Here is a 22,553-nt window from a genome sequence, read left to right as displayed (position 1 = left end):
GACTCTTATCTCCAATAAACTACTCAGAAAAAACTGGAAGTGCACTGTGGCTACAGCACTCAGGGACAGAGCCTAGGGCATGAGTTCAAGCCCCAAAATGCCCCCCCCCCTCCAGCAAATAAACACCAAAAATTTCAGTTGTTGAAATTTACAAAAGGGGTTTCAGCAGGAGGACATTAAAGAAACAAATTAGAAAATGCTCAGTTAAACAGAGAGGAAAAGGCAGGCAACTGTCCCCACACTATGTCTTTCTCACCTCATTGTTCATGTAATGTAGATCCAGAGGTTGCCCAAATACTGTAGTCACCTTGTGCTCCACATCTTCATACCTCACAGGCCGGCTGAATGCTATAATTCTGAAAGGGAACAGGAAGACTGGTTAACTACATATTTAAAATTTAGGATTTAGGGCTGGGATGTAGTGGCAAAATGCTTGCTCATCAAGTGCAATGTCCTGGGTTCAACCCCCAGTACCAAAAAAGAAAAGATAAAAGCAAATTTAGAGTTTAGAAAGTAATGGGCTAAATATATTTTCCTTTTCTTCTCAATGTAAGATTTTCTTTTTTGCTTTCATTCAGTTTACCTTTTTGTCTATGGTTCCTCTCTCTCTCTCTTTCTCTCTCTCTCCCTGGACATTGTCCTTTAGTTAATGTCCTGTGTCTCCCTCCCCCCCACCCTTCAAATTGTTATAAAAGTAACAATTAAATTAGTAGTGTATGATTTTCATATTATAAAATTATACACAATTATAATTCGTTGACTAATTTTCAATTAATACTTTATTATTTATTCAGTCAGGATACTTAAAAAAGGAAGGAATAATTTAGTTGCTAATAATTGGTAATAATTTCTAGGTTTTTGCTGGTTAGTTGGAGATATGAGTGTCACAGTCTTTCCTGCCCAGGCTGCCTTTAAATCTCAATCCTAACAGACTCCTGAGTAGCTAGAATTACAGGCATGAGCACCAGCACCTGGCTTTCTTTTTCTTATCTAACTTCTCATGTTTTCCCTGGGCATCTCAGGTTTGAGATTAACTCTCACAGGCATTACTCAATCCCAACCAATTGTTTTATTCCATTAGGTAGGGCCTTTATGTCAATGTGAGTATCATAGCAGACTACTGAACTTAAAAACCGTTCCACATACTCTTGTTAGGAATCAAGCTAGAAAGCCTGGAGATCAAAGCAATTTGATAACATACATAGATAGATTACATTTTGAAAATATAGTCTAAAATCCTAAGTGACTCAATTCCAATACTTAAAAGGTCTTTTCTGTTTTTCACTTTTGAGATGTCACAGGAATTTCAATACTGATTATCCTTGAAATTGAGATTTCCTACTACCTTGAGATGTGAAAATACATATAAAAACCTTTATCTCAGTATACTCAGGCAGGACAAATCTAGTGGAGGAAGGGCAGCACTCAGTATAGTATGGACTTGAAACTTCTTTCCCTCCTCTATGCTTCCAGAAAGAAGTATATGGTCTTTCACATCTTCTTCCTTGCTCCTACAGACTAGGAAGTGGTGTAACTAGCTACTCAGAAGGCCTAGAGCTGAAGGATCTCAGTTCAAAACCACCCTGGACAGAAGAGTCTAAGAGACTCCATTTCTAATTCACCAGCAAAATGCTATACTAGAGGCATTGTCTCTGGTGATAGAGTGCCAGATGTGAACAAGAAAGCTGACTAAGAGTGTCAAGCTCATTGAAGGGCATTTGGACTGATTCTATATCTTGGCTATGGCTCTTGCTGGGTCATAGGGTAGTGCTGTTTAGGCTTTTGAGGAACCTCCATATTTCTTTCCAGAGTTTTTGAATAAGCTTACCAACAAACAGTATATTTGCGTTCCCTTTGGCTACATCCTTGCCAGCATTTGTTGTGTGTTTTCTTGATAATGGCCATTCTAACTGGGGTGAGGTGCAATCTCAGTGTTGATTTGACTTGAATTTCCTTTATGGCCAGATGCCATAAAGGAATGGCATCAAGAAAATATGGTATATATACATAATAGAATTTACTCATCCATTAGAAAGAATGATATTTGTATCATTCATAAGGAAATGGGAAGACTTGGGAAAAAATTATACTTAAGTAAAGTAGCTAGACCCAGAGGAACAAGGTGGTAGTAAATCTATAAGTAAACATGTTGGGTGATATGCAGATGGCTACAAATGAATTAACTGAAGTGTAATAGACTCAAAGGAGAGCTCAAATAGTATAATTTTTTTTTTTTTTTTTTAGAAAGACTAGGTCAAGCCAGGTACCAGTGGCTCACGCCTATAATCCTAGCTACTCAGGAGGCTGAGATCTGAGGATCATGGTTCAGAGCCAGCCGGGGCAGGAAAGTCCGAGAGACTCTTATTTCCAATTAACCACCAGAAAATGGGAAGTGATGCTGTGGCTCAAGTGGTAGAGCGCTCACCTTGAGCTGAAAAGCTCAGGGACAGCACCCAGACCCAGAGTTCAAGCCCCACAACTGACCAAAAAAAAAAAAAGAAGAAGAAAGAAAGACTAGGTCAGAACTCAAGAAAATCAGCACCAGGGCAGGGGCAGGGACAAGGAAGAGAGGTAGAAAAATGAACAGGGAAAGTGGGGAAGATGCAATTAAAAATCCACTGCAATACCACAACATGAAGAAGAGCAAAGGAAGGGGATGGGTGGAAGTGGGGTGAGAATGTTGAAGGAGGTGACACTGATCAAAATGTATTGTACTTATAAACTACTAGTTAAATGGAACCTCCTTTTTTTTTTGGCCAGTCTTGGAGCTTGAACTCAGGGCCTGGGCACTGTCCCTGAGCTTCTTTTACTCAAGGCTAGCACTTTACCACTTGAGCCACAACACCACTTCTGGCTTTTTCTGTTTATGTGGTGCTAAGGAATCGAACCCAGGGCTTCATGCATGCTAGGCCAAGCACTCTTACCACTAAAGCACATTCCCAGTCCCTTATTTTTATTTTCTTCTCAAATCAACTATTTCAAGCAGTTGGTACTGTTAGGGGATATCTAGATGCTTTATGGATGGGTTATCTATGGAGATATTTTCTGGAGCCTTTGGAGAGAAGAATTTTCTCTTAATTCTGAGTAGCAAATCATATCCCTCACATTAGAACCTTAATAACAATTCAAAAGGGGCCAAGCCTTTCTGGAAAAAAATACCAAAGTGTTCTCAGATGTCCTTACTACAGTACTAGAAAAGGATCATACTCAGAGATGAAATTCTACTACACTGGCCTGGCAATGAGCTATTCTGAACCCCTAAAAGCAGCCTGCATCTGGTCAAGATTAGGAACCATGATTTCCAGATTTAGTAAGATCTGAACTTCCATCATTACCAGCCTCCCTATCAGTGTTCTGCCAATAAGGTTTTCAAAGGGAAAGAGATCCTATCTATAGTCCTCCTTTTTGTCAACCAAGAGCTAAGAGAAAGGAGGCTCAAGAGTTTGTCCTCCAAGTCGGGCGCCAGTGACTCACACCTGTAATCCTAGCTACTCAGGAGGCTGAGATCTGAAGATTGCAGTTCAAAGCCAGCCTGGGCAGGAAAATCCGTGAAACTCTTATCTCCAATAAACCACCAGAAAACCGGAAGTGGCGCTGTAGCTCAAGTGGTAGAATGCTAGCCTTGAGCTGAAGAGCTGAGGGACAGTGCTCAGACCCAGAATTCAAGCCCCACGATCAACAACAACAAAAAGAAATATACTACCCATGGTCCCCATAAAATGAGAAGCCTATAATGACATCCTCAACAAAAAAAAAAACCCTCAAGATCTGAAGTTAGAGCTGTATGGTATTAAGAAGCTTATATTTGGCTTCTCTGTATGAGCTCTCTAAAGTGCTCAATTCTGGACATAGTACACATTGAAACACCATGGTTCCTGAAAACAGCTCCATAAAAAGAGAATGCACTGTTTTTAAAACCTTGATAACAACATGTTACTTAGTGCTTCAGAATGCCATTCCTGCCTGACCACCTTAAATATTTGTGGTTTCAATCTGGCAGCTTCTCTGAAATCAAACACATACACTTTCTTTAGTGTAAGTCTATTCACTGCAACAGCATATCATTTTGGGAACAGGGAATTCAGAAAACCATAACTGCATAACTAAATTCCAAAAAAAACCCAAAACAAAACAATTGAGCTTTTGATTCCATACCTACTTCTGAAGAATCTCTGCTGCTCCATTTTGGCCATCCAAAACCAAGTCAGGTAGAAAAAGTGGGAAAAGCAGCAACAATGAAATAGCAATTTAACTGCTGGCAAGAGCAATAGAAAAAGCTGAGAACAGAGCTTAGACCTTTGATTCTTCAGGTCTGGAACAGCCCTAGAACCCATGTGGGAGCAAGAGGTTCTTGCATTGTAGACTACACTTTTCTCCATGTTTCTATTAGTAGCCTCTGACAATTTTATAGCCTTGTGAATGGATCTTTTTAAGGGAGAAAAGCAACCATTCATCTCCTCTGGAGTTAAGTTTCAAAGCGGGTTGAAGCTGGGCACTGGTGGCTCATACCTGTAATCCTAGCTACTCACGAGACTGAGATCTGAGGATTGCAGTTCAAAGCCAGCCTGGGCAGGAAAGTCTATGAGAACCTTATCTCTACTTAACCATAGTGTGCACACATGCAAACACAAACACAAACACACACACACCTAGAAATGGAGATGTAGCTCAAGTAGTACAGCATTAGTCTTGAGTACAAAAGCTAAGGGACAGTGCCCAGGCACACACACACACAGACACAGACACACACAGACAGACAGACACACACACACACACACACACACACACACACACACACACAGAGAGTTGAAAGGTGACAGCTGGCAGAGAACTCCTCAAAAAAAAGAATGTGTAGAGTTACTGAGTTTCCTTAGTGAGACTCTTAAGTAGAAAGACATTCTTATAGGCATACATTGTACCTCTGTAAACACACAAAACAAAAGGAAAAAGAACAGTAATGGGAGGGAGAGAAAGGCAAAGAGTAGGAGACAAATATTGAAAGTCACACATGCCTACAGCACACACTAATAGACATACGTAATAGTCCATGTTCAGAGAAATTAAGAGTCATATTTTTCTCTGCTCAGAACTTCTAGCTTGGCTTTCCATAATAAATAAAATATCAGCAATGAAGAGTTTTGTAACATTACTCTGACTCCTCTAACAAGGAAAAACTCAGTATATAGAATGAAAAATTTTCTATGTCCTCAAAGAAACTTTAAAAATCGATGGACTTGGTATCACCTCCCAGGACCTAGAGACATCACAAAGAAATGTCCAACTCATTAACCTGGCTCCTGATATGGGCAAAAACTCTATAGGGGATAGCAGTGGGACCATGTCACTGGAGACCCCTGACTTCCTTTTAATGCCCACAGGTTGCACAACATTGCTTGTATGGAATCCATGACTCTGATAGAGCTCGAACCTCCCGTAGTAAAATGGCAAGACCACACAGTAGCAGAACACAGCAGAATGGTAAAATATCAGCAGTTGAAATGGCTTCCAGTTCTAAGACCAGAAACAAGGTTCAACTTGTAGGCCAAGTAAAACTTTCCCAGGTATGACCATACTCCAGCAAGTGGCCCTACAAGGATCATGACAGGGACATAGTTACCCAAGCTCCATGCTTTCTAAAGACTTCAGCACACGAGAGAAAACTACTGAATGGGAGACAACTTACCGCCTTTCCCCATTGTGCTCAAACTTGATTCTGACGTCACTCTGCCAAAAGGAATGACAGACAGGTTAGAGGGTTCTTGGGCACAAGTTATTCCAGTCATTTGCACATTCGTCTTGGGAAGTCCTTTGGTGACACTGGGTAAGCATCACCACTAGGCAAACACTTGATGGTTTCTGGTGCAGTTCCTCCACAGAGAAGTGTTCTCTTTTCATTGACTTATAACTTCCATTTTAAACTTTGAGCAACAGAACTCTTGGGGCAAGACTCCAAGAAGATTGCTACAGCCCAGTTGTTATGCTTTTACATGGCAACTTTCTGACCTCATATATTCTCCATTTCTACAACTGTCTCTGGAATTGCTCCTACCATATCACCTCCTGAGCAGGATACCTTTCTTTCTTCCTCAGCTTTATCCAAAAGTGACCACTCTAAGTAAAATCTGGAAGGTCAAAGATTATGTTTATCCTCTTGTATATCCCTAGTACTAAGCAAAGAATATGATATGTAATATTTTGTTAAATGGCTGAATGAATTGGAGAACAGAACTATAGTAAATGTTTAAATTAAGGGGAAATAAGCAGAATGCAGTGCCTTGAACCTGTAGTCCCAGATCCAGGAGGCTGAAACAGGAGGATAGCTAGAGCTCAGGAGTTTGAGGTCAGTTTGGCAACACAGCAAGATCAATCTCTTTTTTTTTTTTTTTTTTTTGTCGGTCGTGGGGCTTGAACTCTGGGCCTGGGCGCTGTCCCTCAGCTCTTCAGCTCAAGGCAAGCGCTCTACCACTTGAGCTACAGCGCCACTTCCGGTTTTCTGGTGGTTTTATTGGAGATAGGAGTCTCACGGTCTTTCCTGCCCGGGCTGGCTTTGAACTGCGATCCTCAGATCTCAGCCTCCTGAGTAGCTAGGATTACAGGCGTGAGCCACCAGCGCCCGGCTTGATCAATCTCTTTTTGAGAAGAGAGAAAGAGAGAGACAGAGACAGAGAAAGAGACAGAGACAGAGAAAGAAGAGAACAGAAGAGAAGAGAAGCTGGAACTCAGGATGTAGCTCATTACTACAGCACTTGCTTAGCATTCATGAGACCCTGGGTTGATCCCCAGCACTATAAAAAAATTTTAAAAAGAAAAAAAGAAAAAGAAGGAGAAATAGAACTGTTAGATTTTTCTTAATGAAAGAGATATTATTAAAGATTAAATGAGCAACCTGAGAGGGCTTAAGAAAATGACAAGAGTTGTTTTTTATTTTGGGGGGAGGGGTCCGGTCGTGGGGCTTGAACTCTGGGCCTGGGTACTGTCCCTCAGCTCTTCAGCTCAAGGCTAGTGCTCTACCACTTGAGCCACAGCGCCACTTTCGGCTTTTTTCTTTTTGCTTATGTGGTGCTGAGGAATCGAACCCAGGGCCTCAGGCATACAAGGCAAGCGCTCTACCACTGAGCCACCTTCCCAGCCCAAGAGTTGGTTGTTGATGGATCACACCTGTAACCCTAGCTACTTGGAAGGCTAAGAGCAGATGAATCTCAACTTAAGGCCAGACTGGGTAGAAAAATTCCTAAGACCCATCTCAAAAATAACCAGCAAACATAGGGTTGGCAGAGTAGCTCAAGTGGTAGAGCCTCAGCAAACAAAAAAGCCCTGAGCTCAAACTCCAGTACTACCACCAAAGAAAAGAAAATGAGAAGAGAGGGAAAGAGATATTGCTGGAGAAAAGAACAGTCATAGAGGAAAAGAAAAGACTGCTAAGAAACTTGCAAATACTAGCTGAAGGAAACAAAGTTCATAGTTGATTAATGAAAATTACACTGAGAGGGGGAAGAGATGACATTGTCCAAAAAGAAATGTGCTCATTACCTCATTTATGTAATTGTAACCCTTCTGTACATCACCTTTGAAATAATAAAAAAAAAAGAAAATTATACTGAGAAAAATAAATTAATAGTCTATGGCTGGAGAGAAAGAAAAGTGCTTCAGATTATCTAACCATAAGAAAAACAGCAGTCAGAGAATGACAGAAAAAAGGAGAGTTTAAAAGGAAGGAAGGGTGTATGAAAGACTTCCTTTTCTCAAGGGATTAAGGATAGAGAATTCTCTTCCAACCCACTGAATTACAACAGTGGCTATAATTTAGTTCTAAACATTATTGAGGATCCCAGTGAGATTTCATTTATGTAAATATTTTTTTTTTTTTGGTACTGGGGATCGAACCCAGGATGTTGCACTTGCTAGGCAAGTGCTTTGCCACTGAGCTACATCCCAGCCCTCATTTATGTGAATTATAACTATTAAGATTTACTACATGACCTGAGCACAACAAATAGCTGGGCGCAGTTGTGCACAACTGTCACCCCAAGCTGTAAGAGAGAATGAGATTAGAAAAACCAAGATTTTAAGGCAACCAGTGCAGAAATGTCCAGAGACTTGTCTCCATGGAGGGAAGATAGACACAGTAGTATGCCTGTAGTCTCAACAATGACAGGAAGCCTAAAGTAGACTGAGAGGTTCAGGTTGGCCAGGTGGAAAGAGAGAGCCTATCTGAAAAATCATCAGCAAAAAACTGGTCTAGACGCTTGGCTCCATAATATCATGCCAATTTAGCAATCACAACACTCCAGTAGCTAGGATTACAGGCATGAACCACCAGCACCTACCTCTTATTGACTGATTGGTCCTGGGCCTGGGCCTGGGCTTCTCTGTGCTCAAGGTTAGCACTCTAACACAGCGTCACTTCCCGCTTTTTCTATGTGGTATTGAAGAATTGAACCCAGGACTTCATGCATGGTAGGCAAGCACTCTACTACTAAGCCACATTCTCAGCCCTCATATTTATTTTCATTTAAAAATAGCAATAATGCCGGGCACCAGTGGCTCACATCATAATCCTAGCTACTCAGGAGGCTGAGATCTGAGGATCATGGTTCGAAGCCAGTCCTGGCAGAAAAGTCTGTGAGGCTTGAAGTAGAGCTATGGCTCAAGTGGTAAAGTGCAAGCCTTAAGCTAAAAAGCTCAGAGACAGCACTGAGGCCCTGAGTTCAAGTCCCAAGACACACACACACAGACACACACACACACAGACACACACACACACACAGACACACACACAGACACACACACACAGACACACACACACAGACACACACACACACACACACACACACACACACACACACACACACACACACACACACACACACACACACACACACACACACACACACACACACACACACACACACACACACACACACACACACACCACAATAAAGCTTGCCCTGATAGTAAATATCAGTAATCCTAGCTCTTCAAAGATTGATAAACTCAAGGCCATACAAGTTCATGAAATAAGCAAGACCCTCTCTCATAAAACCAAAAGCATACCATCACATGTTAATATAAATTTTTCATCGAAATAATTATACTTTCAAAAAATAGGCATTTTAAATCTCTTTAATGTATGGTTTAAGACAACTGGATTCTTGTGCCTTCTTGTTTTCAATCTACTGTAATAGCATGCATCAGTAGCCTCTGGAAAAGAGGGTGAAAAGGTATTATGTACTCCCAGCTTCCATTAAAGTGCCTTACAGAATATCCTAGGGTTTTCCTAGATCATACTCTGAGAACCATTGAACTAAAATGTAAGAATATCATGTATTTATTCATTCATTCATTCTTTATTGTGCCTGTCCTAGAACTTGAATTCAGGGCCCGAGCACTGTCTCTGAGGGTTATTGGTTTTTTGTTTTGTTTTTGTTTTTTAGCCAGTCCTGGGGCTTGAACTCAGGATGTGGGCTCTGTCCCTGAGCATCTTTTGCTCAGGGCTAGCACTCTACCACTAAGCCACATTCTCAGCCTCCCTGAGCTTTTTCACTCAAGGCTAACACTCTATCCCATGAATCACAGCTCCATTTCCAGATTTTTTTTTTTTTTTTTTTGTAATTTAGTGAAGATAAGGTTCTCATGGACTTTCCTGCCTAGGTTAACTACAAACTAATCCTCAGATCTTGGGCACACACACACATATACACACACACACTTAACCTCATTGTAATTCAGCTTCTTCTGGAAGAGCTAGGATTTAGATCCTGGAAGCCTCACTCTTAATTATCAAGTTGTACTACAAATTAGTGTCACACAAGCAAATGAGGTTTATTTCACTTACACACACACACACACACACACACACACACACACACACACACACAGCCTTCAAAAGAAACATTGGCAAGGAAGTCTATGAGACTATTATCTCCAATAAACTCAGAAAAAGCTGGAAGTGGTGTTGAGGCTCAAAGAGTGCTAGACTTGAGCACAAAGAGGCTCAGAGACAGCACCCTAGCCCTGATTTCAAGCCCCAAAGACCAGCAAAAAAAAGAAAAGGAAAGGAAAAGAAACACTGGAAGAAACTTTATATGGCTTGACTTACATGAACTGACTTTTTGGAACTCATGAAGAAATGGCAAGTTCCTACATCTGGGGTAACAGTGGCATCAGAACCAGGAGATTGGGGTACCAATCATGCAGCAAGCTGGGGAACCAGAGAGGGATCCTTTGGCTAAGATTGTGGGTAGATGGAAGCAAGAAACCAAGAAGGCAGAAAGTTCTTGTGTGATCTGCATTCTAGACACACAGGCAAATGGGAGGGTGGATCCAGCTGTGATGTAGAAGAAACTATTAAATCCAGTCAAGTTTTATTTGAGTGACAGAAGTTTTTTCACTGGCTTCTTTTTTTCCTTCCCCCAAAATGCTATACAGTGATAGAGCCCTCCAAGGCATGGTTCTTGAGACATGCTGCCACACTCTGACATACCACCTCCAGTTTCCCACACACTCTATTCCCACTTACGGCTCTGGAGTATCCTAAGTGCTTAGCAAATGTATAGTCCTGTCTACCCCTACAAGGTAGATTACCACATCTTTTCAGTGCTCCTGCCTATAGCCCAGCACAGTTAGTATAGTTCTCATTATTATTTTTTTTAATTGAGTAACTATAACAAAGCTCCAATAGACTCTTCTCCCTCTCAAACAAGTCTTTCCCTGTTACTAACATTACATTAGTAAAGTATACTTCCTTCTGTTACAATTAATCAACATTGATAAGTTAACTGAAGTCTGTAATTTATTCAATTTCTCAGTTTTTTGGTGTTAAATTTTATTTTTGCTTTTAAAAAAATTGTGGTAGACTGAGGGCATAGCTTAGGAGCAGAGTTTGCTGGGGCAAGCTCAAAACTCTTGAGTTCAATCCTCAGTACAAGTATAGAAAAGGAAAAAAAGGTTAAAAAATAACAGATCTCATTCTCTACCTATCTCTGTCTCTTGCTTTTTGCTTTTTTTTTTTTTTTTTGGAGACAGGGTCTCATATGTAGTCCAAATCTTGGTTTGAACTGCTTAAAATTCTTCTGCCTCAGTCTCTCAAATACTTGGGATTACAGGCATTCACCACCACAACTAGCAAAAGCTCTCATTCTTTAACTGGGACATTGTATTTAGATAAACCTATTAAGGAGCCTCCCAAGTCCCTTGATATGACTGAAGGAACTCAATTTTATTTTATTTTATTCAATTTTATTTCTTAATGGATCATAACCCCGACACTCTACATGAAATTAGTCAAGGGGTTGGGAAGGTGGCTCAGTGGTAGAGAGTTTGCCTTGCATGCATGAGGCCCTGGGTTCGATTCCTCAGCACCACATAAGCAAAAAGAAAAAAGCCAGAAGTGGCATTGTGGCTCAAGCGGTAGAGCACTAGCCTTGAGCTGAAGAGCTGAGGGACAGCGCCCAGGCCCAGAGTTCAGGCCCCATGACCGGACCTCCCTCCAGCCACCCCCCCCCAAAAAAAAGAAAAGAAATTAGTCAAAAAGGCAATTGAACTTTTACTTCATTCTACTCAAGCCTGACCAAACCCATGACAAGTAATCAGTGTAAACAAAGATGCTTTCTCTGCTGCCATGACAACTGTCCCTGAGCAGGATGCAGGCCTCCATGGTATATCCAAACCTGCCAAGTTCTGAAATCTGAGACTCTTCTCTTGGGCTGACAATAACAAGCCATAAATAAGGGAGGTTCAGATAAAGATAATTTGTTCAATTTCTTCTCAGCAACCACTTTCCTTGACCTCTCTGAGACATTCTGCTCTAGTAGCCAAGTCCTTCTTTTACTTTTGTGGCTTTGTTCCAATCCACAGAACCTGTTGCAACTACAGCCACTTCTGCTTCTTTGCTGATTCCTCTTTTTTTTAATGTCCTTTCCCATCCCTCCTCCCACAAGACTACAGGTGTGTGTGTGTGTGTGTGTCTGTCTGTCTCTGTGTGTGTGTGTGTGTGTGTGTGTGTGTGTCTGTCTGTCTGTCCTAGGGCTGATTCCTCTTTTTTTTAATGTCCTTTCCCATCCCTCCTCCCACAAGACTATAGGTGTGTGTGTGTGTGTGTGTGTGTGTCTGTCCTAGGGCTTAATTCAACTTAGTGCCTGTCTGTGTGTGTGTCTGTCCTAGGGCTGATTCCTCTTTTTTTTAATGTCCTTTCCCATCCCTCCTCCCACAAGACTATGGTGTGTGTGTGTGTGTGTGTGTGTGTGTGTGTGTGTGTGTGTGTGTGTGTGTGTGTGTGTGTGTGTGTGTGTGTGTGTGTGTGTGTGTGTGTGTGTGTGTGTGTGTGTGTGTGTGTGTGTGTGTGTGTGTGTGTGTGTGTGTGTGTGTGTGTGTCTGTCCTAGGGCTTAATTCAACTTAGTGCCTGGACACTGTCTCTGAAGTTTTGGGGTTTTTTTTGGGGGGGGGTCCAGTTGTGGGGCCTGAACTCTGGGCCTGGGCGCTGTCCCTCAGCTCTTCAGCTCAAGGCTAGCGCTCTACCACTTGAGCCACAGCGCCACTTCCGGCTTTTTTCTTTTTTGCTTATGTGGTGCTGAGGAATCGAACCCAGGGCCTCAGGCATGCAAGGCTAGCACTCTACCACTTGAGCCACAGTGCCACATCCGGCCTTTTCTGCTTATGTGGAGCTGAGGAACCAGGGCCTCAGGCATGCATGCATGCAAGGCAAGCACTCTACCACTGAGTCACCTTCCCGGCCCCCTTCTCTGAGGATTTTTGCTCAAAGCTAGTGCTCTACCACTTGAGCCACTTCAGACTTTTTTGGTGCTTAATTGGAGATAGTCTCATGGACTTTTCTGCTTGGGCTGGTTTTGAACTGCAATCCTCAGGTCTCAGCCTCCTGAGTAGCTAGGATTAGAGGCGTGGGCCACCATACCATAGCTCTGACTACAGACTTTTGACTTCTGGTTTCCTTCCCTTCTCTGGACTATTATTGAGCAATTACTTAATTAGCCACTTAATTAATACGCAGTTCTTGGTTTGAGATCATCCCTGTATAAAAGAAGACCCTATCTCAAAAATAACTAAAGTAAAATGGGCTGGAGGTATGGCTCAAGTCACAGAGTGCTTGCCTACCAAGCACAAAGCTCTGAATTCAAAACTCACTATCACCAAAATAATACCAAAAAAAGAAAAAAAAAGATAATAAAGGTTCATCATCTTTTAGCCAAAAGTGTTTTGTTTAGGATCAAAAGTGTTTAAAATGCACATTTAGGACTGAGAGATAACATCTGCATCTTCTATAGATTGCATGATGTCGCCTTACTCAGTGAGGGCAGAATGCTCACAAGCATTTCGTGTGCTCTTCTACATTTCCGAAAGTTAGTCTGGGCCTTTGTGCCCAGTTCTTATCAAGAGCCGGGGAGGGAATTAAGCTCTATACTCTTCCCTGGTAGTTGCATGCCTCAAGATAGTAGTGTTTCCCTCAACACAGGTTAGTAACTTGTGAAAAAGTCTGCCCTCTCTTCATATTGAATATAATGTGTTAAGTCACTGAGACCTGTGGTTTATTTGTTAACATAGTACAAAGTTAGTTTTGTTGCTAAACTGATTTGGCAACAAAACAATTTGCCACGTCAGTTTCCTGTGTAGTTTGTAGTACTGGACTGAACCTAGAGTCTCACACATGGAAGACAAGCACTCTACCAATAGGTTATATACACAACCCCTAAATATTTATTTATTAGTGTGACTCAGGAAAAACACCTTAGTTCAATGTAAGAGACAAATGAAATCAACCTTTTTTTTTTTTCTGGCCAGTCCTGGGGCTTGAACTCAGGGCCTGGGCACTATCCCTGAGCTTCCTTTGCTCAAGGTTAGAACTCTAACACTTGAGCCACAATGTCACTTCCAGCTTTTTCTGTTTATGTGGTACTGAGGAATTGAACCCAGGATTTCATGCATACGAGGCAAGCACTCTACCACTAAGCCACATTCCCAGCCCATGAACCAACATTCTTAAAAAAAAAAAAAAATCCTAGAGCTGAACAGCAGTGGCTCATGCCTGTAATTATAGCTACTCCAGGAGGTTGAGGTTTGAAGGATATGATAGCCTGGGCAGAAAACTCCAAGAGATTACATCTCCAAATAATCAGAAAAAAAAAAAAAACAGGCTGTTCATGTGATACAGCTGAGCAAATGTAAGGTCCTGAGTTCAAACTTTAGTACTGGCAAAATGATGATGATGATGATAGGCTATGTGTCATGATTTCTAATTTTCAAACTGGCCAGCCTGTCTTATCAATAGCCTTTGAAAGAGAAGGAAAGACCTAGAATGATTCACAGTAAAAGCAAAAGGCAGTCTCAATCACTGACCATGCAAGAAGTGTTAGCTCCTAGAATTCTCTTCCTCTAGAACTGATAGCCAAGGCCCGGGCCTGCTTGTGCTCTGCCATGAAGAAAGCATATTTTCCATTATGAACATGCATTAGTGAACATCTAGGGAGTCAGTTCCAGCCCTTGGGTGCTATGTAAGTATCTACCTGCCATTCTGATAAAATTCAAAGAAAAATAAGGAATTCTTTCTCTCTCCACTGAGATTTTTCAGAAATAAGGCTGAATCCCAAAGTTTGCAGAAAAACATCAAAAATATCATGGCTGAAATGGTAGCTGTGAGTTAAAAAAACAAAAAACAAGTGAAAGCATGTCCTTAGTTCAAGTCCCAGTATCAGCACAGAAAAACCCACCTTCAATCAGATAGTCAATTATGACACTCCACTAAAGACAGAAAAACTTTACCCTTTTAATTCCACTACACAATATAAACATAATTCTGGTTAAAAAAATTAAAAGTTTTCCCAAAGCTCACACTCACAGTGACAGACCACAATAGAAGTGATATAATCACTACAACTTCACATTCGTACTTTTTGTTGTTGTTTAGGGGGCTTGAACTCAGGGCATGGGTACTGTTCCTGGGCTTATTTTGCTGAAGGTTAGCCACTCTACTACTTTGAGCCACAGCTTCACCTCCAGTTTTTGGGTGGTTAATTAGAGGTAAGAGTTTCACAGACTTTCCTGCCCAACCTGGCTTCAAACTGTGATCCTTAGGCCTCAGCCTTCTGAGTAGCTAGGATTATAGGCATGAGCCACTACCTGGCTTCATTTGTACATTATTTTACAATGTACAAAATACTTTATATACTATTTATGATTTTACAACAAAGGGGTAGACATAGAGGGTACTAACTGTGCCTATGTTTCAGCTGGAAAAACAGGTTCAGAAAGGTTATCTGAGTCATACTTCATAAAATTATTGTGACTAGGTATCAGATCTGGATCTACTACCTGGCTCCACTCAATACCCTGTGTAAAAACTCTGTGAACTTCAAAATATTAAACACATGCTTATGGTTGTCGATGTTGTTTAACTATTATTGTAGAAAGCACACTGTAAATTGTAAAATCTCATGTCAGTAGGTTAACCAATAATTCTATGATACCAACTCCCTACCCTGCCCCACTCCCCACCCTGCCCCTGTACTCTTTTGACCAACCTAAGCTGTCAGCCCTAATAAAAAACTAGCACCCACTGATAAAGCATTGTGACTTATGAATGCTGAAGGGATGTTGCACATCATGCCTGCAAAAGCCATCCACAGGCCCAGCCACACCTAGGATGTGACATAAACCAAAGATAGTCAGTCAGTTATATGTTATTATATGTTTCTAGGGACCAAAAGGACAGAAAGGAGGAAAAAAAAAAAAAGCACAGAACCTACCTCCTGAAAACAGTTCATAGCTGAGTACCTCATTGCCTGCTCAGAATGCTTACTTACTGCTTACTTGTTCTCAAATGCACTCATTCTTTCAATTAGTTACCAAGTTCATTTACTTAGGGAAGAGAATGTCTAAAGTATCAGTAAGCAGATTTAAGTTAGGTTCACTAGTTCTTCTAGGCCTCATCTCTAAAGAAATCAATGAACCCAGACCCCCTGACTTTCCTTGTTGTGCCAAGCTTGAGCCCTATGAGGCTGTGCCAATCTTAATTCAGCCTTGCAGCCAATATTGCCATTCTCTCACTGAAGAGCTGTTTGTCTCTGCCAACACCATTCCACCACTGAATAAACAACAGTTTCCACCAGCCAGAATAACTGGCTGCCTTCAACCGTGACTATGCAATTTGAATCTTAGTCAAATTTGACATTTCTTAGCCCAATTTGGCATCTCTTAGCCATTTAAGTTCGATTTTGTTTTCCTTAAAAAAAAATTTTTTTCTTTTGGTTCTGGGGTTTGAACATGGCCTCACACTCTTAATTCAGCTTACCTGTTCAGCTGTCCCTTTACTACTTAAGCCATGCCTCCAACTCAGCTAGATTTTGATATTTTATTCCTCTTTCCTCCTAAGTATGGATCTCTTGTCATAAATTGGTTTCATCCAATGTCAAACTTAACAATAAAAACCACAATAAGCCAGACACTGGTGGCTCATGCCTGTAATCAGTGGCTGAGATATGAGGATCACGGTTCAAAGCCAGCTTGCACAGGAAAGTCTATGACTTATCTCCAATTAAGCACCAGAAAACCAGAAGTGAAGCTGTAGCTCAAAATGGTAGAGCACTAGCTTTGAGCGAAAGAGCTCAGGGATGGTGCCCACCCCCAGAATTCAAGCCCAAAGACAAGCATTTCTCTCCCCGTAAGATCCCCCAAAAACCAAAAATCCAGATTCAGATTCATATGTGCCTGGGTAGGTACATATTAGACGATACAGAAACTCTGTGATGGACAAGTTTTTAGACAGCATTGAAAGAGGCTGCTAAATAGTATTGTGAGAAACTAACCAGGGGCCCAGAACACAGTTAATAAGTAACTAGTGAGCTACAAATCCACTAAAACAACTTATCTGGGAAATGAATTCTATTTGTCCAGCATGAGTAGCAAACTGAAAAGCTATAACAGGTAATTTGGGTCCTTACCAAAAATTTCTTTTTCTCACTGGCCCCTGCACATGAGCTTGTTGTTACTGTGGGCATGTTCAGAAGGGCTGAGCTGCTGGTGGTGTGTTTTTTCTTTAAAAACAAAAAAACTAATGTTAATAATTTGTATTCTCCATGCAACAGAAAAATGTGTGATGTTATTCACATAAACTGTGGGTCCTAAGGACCACACGCCAGTAAGCCTAGCTACTCAGGAAGCTGAAATCTAAGGATCAGGAAAGTCTATAAGACTCTTATCTCCAATTAATCACAGAAAAAGCTGGAGGTGGTGCTGTGGCTAAAGTGGTAGAGTGCTAATCTTGAGCAAAAAGTTGCTCAGGGACAGAGCCAAAGCCCAGAGTTCAAGCCCTTGGACTGGCAAAACAAACGGCAAACAAAACAACACCCCACAGGACTTTAGGATTTTTCTCTTTTTTTTTTTTGTCAGTTGTGGGGTTTGAACTCTGGGTCTTGGCTCTGTCCCTGAGCTTCTGTGCTCAAGGCTAACACTCTACCACTTTGAGCCACAGTGCTACTTCCAGTTTTCTGGTGGTTAATTGGACATAAGGGTGTCACGGACTTTCTTGCTTGGCTGACTTGAACTGAGATCCTCAGATCTCAGCCTCTTGAGTAGCTAGGATTACAGGTATGAGCCACCAGCATGCTGCTGAAGTTTTCTCTTAACTTTTAGCTGTAAACAGAAAGATTCCTAAAAGATAATCTCCCTTTATGGAATGACTAAGGACTACCTCTACTCCTCTTTTTTCCAGACTGGTCTCTTTGGCCCTTCCAATTAAAGAAAGCTTCTTTTTTTCATTACTAACTGCTATCCATTCTAATAGTTCAGTTTGGAGAGAGATCAGCTAACTAGTGCAGTGTTAGCAAGCACACTACACATAGGAAGACAGGAAGGAAAGTGAGGTCAATAGACTTAAGTGTGGGGGAGGGGACTCATTTCTGGCAAAATACTCCTTCCCAAAGTAACTTTGACTACAAGTTACCAGCAAGGGACAACCCTCACAATTACAAAGAAAAATATATCAAAGTGGGACAAGAATGGGTCCCACACTGTTCCCCCAATTCTATAAGATAATTTTAACAACAACAAAAAAAAGCAGTTTTCTAATCTTTCTATTATAACATAGAACAAAAGACACCCCCCCCCCTCACCACCAGTGTTCCATGAATAGAAAACGTTCTAAAGACTTGGTAGACAGGATACAAATGAGGAGCGAGACTAGCTAATAAGACAGAACTACAGGGAAAAAAATCATGGACAAACTTTCATCAAACATGTCCAAAAACAGCCATCAGATATAGCACTGGGTACCCGCTGGGTAAGAGAGCTTCTTATCTACTCACTCTTCTCTACAGGCTAAAATACCCAGGTAACAGGGTATAATAAATAACAATGGAGGTGAAGACTCAGCAGAACACAAGTTTCTATATTAACAAAAATAAGAAAAGAGGCTCATGCCTATAATTTTAGCTACTCAGGGGGTTGAGATCTGAAGATTGTGGTTTGGGCCTGGGCAGACAAATCTGTGACATTCTTATCTCCAATTAACCCTCAAAAAGCCAGAAGTAGAGTTGTGTGTGGCTCAAGTGGTAGAGCAATGGCCCCTGAACTGGCATAAAGAGAGAAAAGGGGAGAGGGAGAGAGATGAGAAGGGGAGAGAAAGGGAAAATGCAAGGAGGGGAAGAGAGGTAGAAAGAAAGAGAAAGGAAAAGAAAAGAAAAAGGTTTTTTCCTAAAGATGTACATGGTATTCATTTTCTCTCTGCAGGTGAAATGCTACACTTAAGGCTTTGGGACTCCAGATTATAAACACACATAATAATTGGGTCCATATATCACTTACCATCTAACAGAATACAAAAGGAACCACTAGCATTCAAGCCTGCTACTAGACTAGCTTTAACTTCTCACATTTTTCTCTTCTTGAAATCCTCTCTACCACAAATTTAGTTAAGCTGTGCCAGAGACACACATACCTGCCTATTTGGGTGACCCGTGTCCTTGTTCTTCATGGTCTCATATCCAGATACCCGGGGACGTCGACTCATCTGGAGGGCCACCAGATCCTTCATGATTGAGTCCAATGCCTCCTGTTCATCTATATTGAAAGAGAGCATATAGACTAAGATATTGAAATACAGACTAGCAAAGTACTTCTACACATTACCCACTAATATTTAGGAAGTTATACTCAGGTATAATGGTAGCCACATATGATGCCATTATGTCTCCAAAATGTCAGATTACTTCAATTTATTTTTTATTTTTTATTTTTTGCTGGTCCTGGGGCTTCAACTCAGGGCCTAGACTCTGTCCCTGAGCCTCTCTGTGCTCAAGGCTAGTGCTCTACCACTTAAGCTACAGAGCCACTTCAGGCCTTTTCTGTTTATGTGGCACTGAGGAATTAAACCCAGGGCTTCATGCATGCTAGGCACTAGTATGCTACCTCTAAGCCATATTCCCAGTCCTTTAATGCACTCTTAACAGCCCTCCATCACATTCCTGGAAGCAATATTTAATAACTGACTGCAACTGAGGGAAGTATTCAAGCAGAGCAGCTTCCCTAGTGCCAGAGAAACATAATCAAGAAAAAAACAGAAGCAAAGTTCCAATGAAGAACAACACAGCATAGGGTACTGAAGGGTATTGAATCAAAAGACAAATTCAGAGAGTGCTGATTATTGGACACAGTCTCAAACCTATTCTCCTCTCCCTTTGGTGGTACTAGGGATTGAACCTAGGGACTTATATTCTACCATTTTAGCCATAAAAGTGCACTCCCAGAACTTTTGTTTTTATTTTCGAGGTACGATCTGGCTAGGTTTGCCATGTTTTCCTCTAACTTGTGAGTCTCTTGCCTCAGCCTCCAGAGTCACTAGGATTATAATAAGCATGAACCACCATACTGGCTTTCTGTTGTTGTTAAAAACAGAGGCTCACTATTATAACTGGCCTCAAACTCAAAATCCTCCCACCTCAGTTCCTCAGCGCTCACATAGCAGGTGGGTACAACTACACCCAGCCAGATCTATTCTTAAACAATCATGTGTAGGAAAGTACATCTTTAAAGTAGCAAACAAGGCCTTCAGTAGCTGTTTTGAACAGAAATTGTTTTACAAGCCAAGCCTTTGAATGTGTGCCCCCTCCCAAAAAAAAATTCTTTACAAGTTTATGGCCTTCTATTTCCCATAGGGATGTCAAAGGGCAGCTCTGTTGTCTTCTCTCCTATCTGATCAAGCAAGCATTGTCTCTATCTCATTGGCTTTACTTTTAATCCCCACCTCTTGAAATAGCGTGGAGTAGTAGTGTTCTCAAGCACTGAAGACAACTGACCAAAACACAGCCCAATTCCATGTTTTAGAATTTTCTCCTAGGTCTTTAAGAGATTCTTGTCCCTTCAAATAACATTAAAGGACTGAAAAGAAGTAAATCTGCTGATATGGAAGGAAACCCAAGGGATGAGTTGTTACACTTGCTTCCAAGACTTGTGAGTCACTTGGGGACCTAGGACACACCTTTAGAAGAAAGGAACATAAAAGACTCCACCTAAAGAGAGTGCCTGTCTTCCATCTTTTATCTTTGTCTCTTGGAAATATTCTAATACTTGGTGGAGAGAAAAGAAGAAACAGCTCTTTACTTTTTTTTGCCTTTGCCCTCTTTCTAGACCCATCTGCTCAGATGTCTATCATGTGCCCTGAAGAGGTAGAGGAAAGGGACAAAAGTACCTACAAAGACTATTTTGGGAGGATGAGATGTGGCTCAAGTGGTAGACCACCTGCCTATTAAGCTCAAGGCTCTGAATTCAACAACAACAACAATATATATGTATATGGTGTGTATATATATATACATATATATATACACACATATATATATGTGTGTATGTGTATATATATATATATATATATATATATATATATATATATATATATATATATATATATATATATATATATATATATTACACACTGGGAACTGGTGGCTCACACCTGTAATTCTAGCCACCCAGAAGGCTGAGATCTAAGGATCTCAGTTTGAAGCCAGCCTGGGCAGGAAAGTCCATGAGACTCTCATCTCCAATTAACTACTAGGAAAGCAGAAGCGGCACTGTGGCTAAAAGTGGTAGAGTGCTAACCTTGAGCAAAAAAGCTCAGAAACAGCATCCAAGCCCTGAGTTCAAGCCCCATGAAGGGGGGAAAAAAAAAAAAGCTTTACCTAGCTCAGGCTGACCATTTCCCTTAATGTGTACTTTCTTTTTCTCTATTAAACTCCTTGCTTTGCCACTCAAAAAAAAAATCCCACTTTTGCCTGCTTGGAAAAGTAAAATTAGATTTAAAAGCTGCAAGAAAAACATCAGTAATAGCTACCCATATGATTCCACTTTAAAATATATACAAAAATATTAACCTTGTGAGGTGGGCATGTGTATAATTGCAGCTCTAGAGTGGCTGAAGCAGGAGGATTATGAGTTTGAGGCCAGCCTGTGCTATATATCAAGGCCCTGTTTCAAAACAAAAAAAAGTATATATAAGGCAAAAGAATTCAGAAAAGAGGACAACAAATAAATTGGAAGTGAGTATCTCCAAAAAGATATCAGTCAAATCTAAAATACATAATTTCCTTTAATTATTTTATACTTCCTAGCAATTTCTCTATAGGTTCCTATTTAAAGAGAAAGAAATTGTAGCTCAGAGATAATATTGGGAGGAAGAACTTGCTCGCTTGTTTTTCAATCCTGACAACCAAGATTTTAAATCTAGAGCATAGGACTGAGGGTGTAGCTCAGAGGCAGAAATGCTTGCCTCGTAAGGCCTTGGGTTTGATCCTCAGCACCATGATAAAAACAAAACAAAATAAAAACTAGACTATAACATCTAAGCTAGGAAAGTTGACAGATGCTTATATTTAGGTGGGTGCTGGTGGCCCACGCCTATAACCCTAGCTACTCAGAAGTCTGAGATGTGAGGATTAAGGGTCAACGCCAGCCCATGCAGACAAATCTACAAGACTCTTATCTTTAAGTAACTAGAAAGTGGAATATTCAAGTATAATCCACAAGTGTAACTTGAGAAACATTCAAGTTCTGAATAAGATGATGCTATTATAAGAGCCAGTTTATCAGGCTGACAAATTCTGTTTCCAGGAAGCTAACCAATTCCTGGCCTTACTTAATGAGTGAACTTGTTTGGTAGTTCTAGCAGCAAGAACACACTAGGGGAATGGTCTGGCACTGTTGCCTGAAATCTAGGACAACTGATACACAAGTAAAGCATGATTTGAGTCTGATTTTAGAGCCAAACATATTACAACAAACAGACAAGTTTGTCAACTGATACTTCAAAATGAGAACATAGATAAAGAAAGGAAGTAGATCAAGTAGCTTTTAGGCATTTCCTCCTGGAGATTTTTAACTAAATTATCAGCACTCCTTCAGTGTGGTATTCCTTAACAAATAAACAAAACTTCAAAGAAACAGTTTTCTTAGAATGCAGCAGTTACTAGTAACATAAACTTTGAATCTGAAAGACATAAATTTAAGGAGGCTTTAAGTGCTGGTTGCAGGTGGCTCACACCTGTAATCCTAA

At 40.9% G+C, this 22,553-nt stretch overlaps 1 protein-coding gene across 4 annotated transcripts in view; it reads right to left on the bottom strand.

The window, feature by feature from the left end:
• The window catches only part of Map3k3 (mitogen-activated protein kinase kinase kinase 3), a 77,337-nt gene that overhangs the window by 39,578 nt on the left and 15,206 nt on the right, over positions 1–22,553 (bottom strand). For 2 of the 4 annotated variants that reach the window (XM_070027734.1, XM_070027733.1), the window contains exons 2-5: positions 18,945–19,066; positions 16,951–17,043; positions 5,684–5,724; positions 257–356 (exon numbers count right to left, since the gene is read on the bottom strand). In XM_070027734.1, the coding sequence (XP_069883835.1) occupies positions 257–356; positions 5,684–5,724; positions 16,951–17,043; positions 18,945–19,066 (356 nt within the window). The remainder of the gene's footprint in view (positions 1–256; positions 357–5,683; positions 5,725–16,950; positions 17,044–18,944; positions 19,067–22,553) is intronic. The other 2 variants (XM_070027735.1, XM_070027736.1) reach the window with 1 other exon arrangement.

Source organism: Dipodomys merriami, unplaced genomic scaffold (genome assembly GCF_024711535.1).
Source record: "Dipodomys merriami isolate MVZ:Mamm:240054 unplaced genomic scaffold, mDipMer1.0.p SCAF_19, whole genome shotgun sequence".
In the NCBI taxonomy this organism is placed as follows: Eukaryota; Metazoa; Chordata; class Mammalia; order Rodentia; family Heteromyidae; genus Dipodomys; species Dipodomys merriami.
Note: the sequence above shows the minus strand (reverse complement) of the source record. Positions and strands in the feature narration are given on the sequence as shown.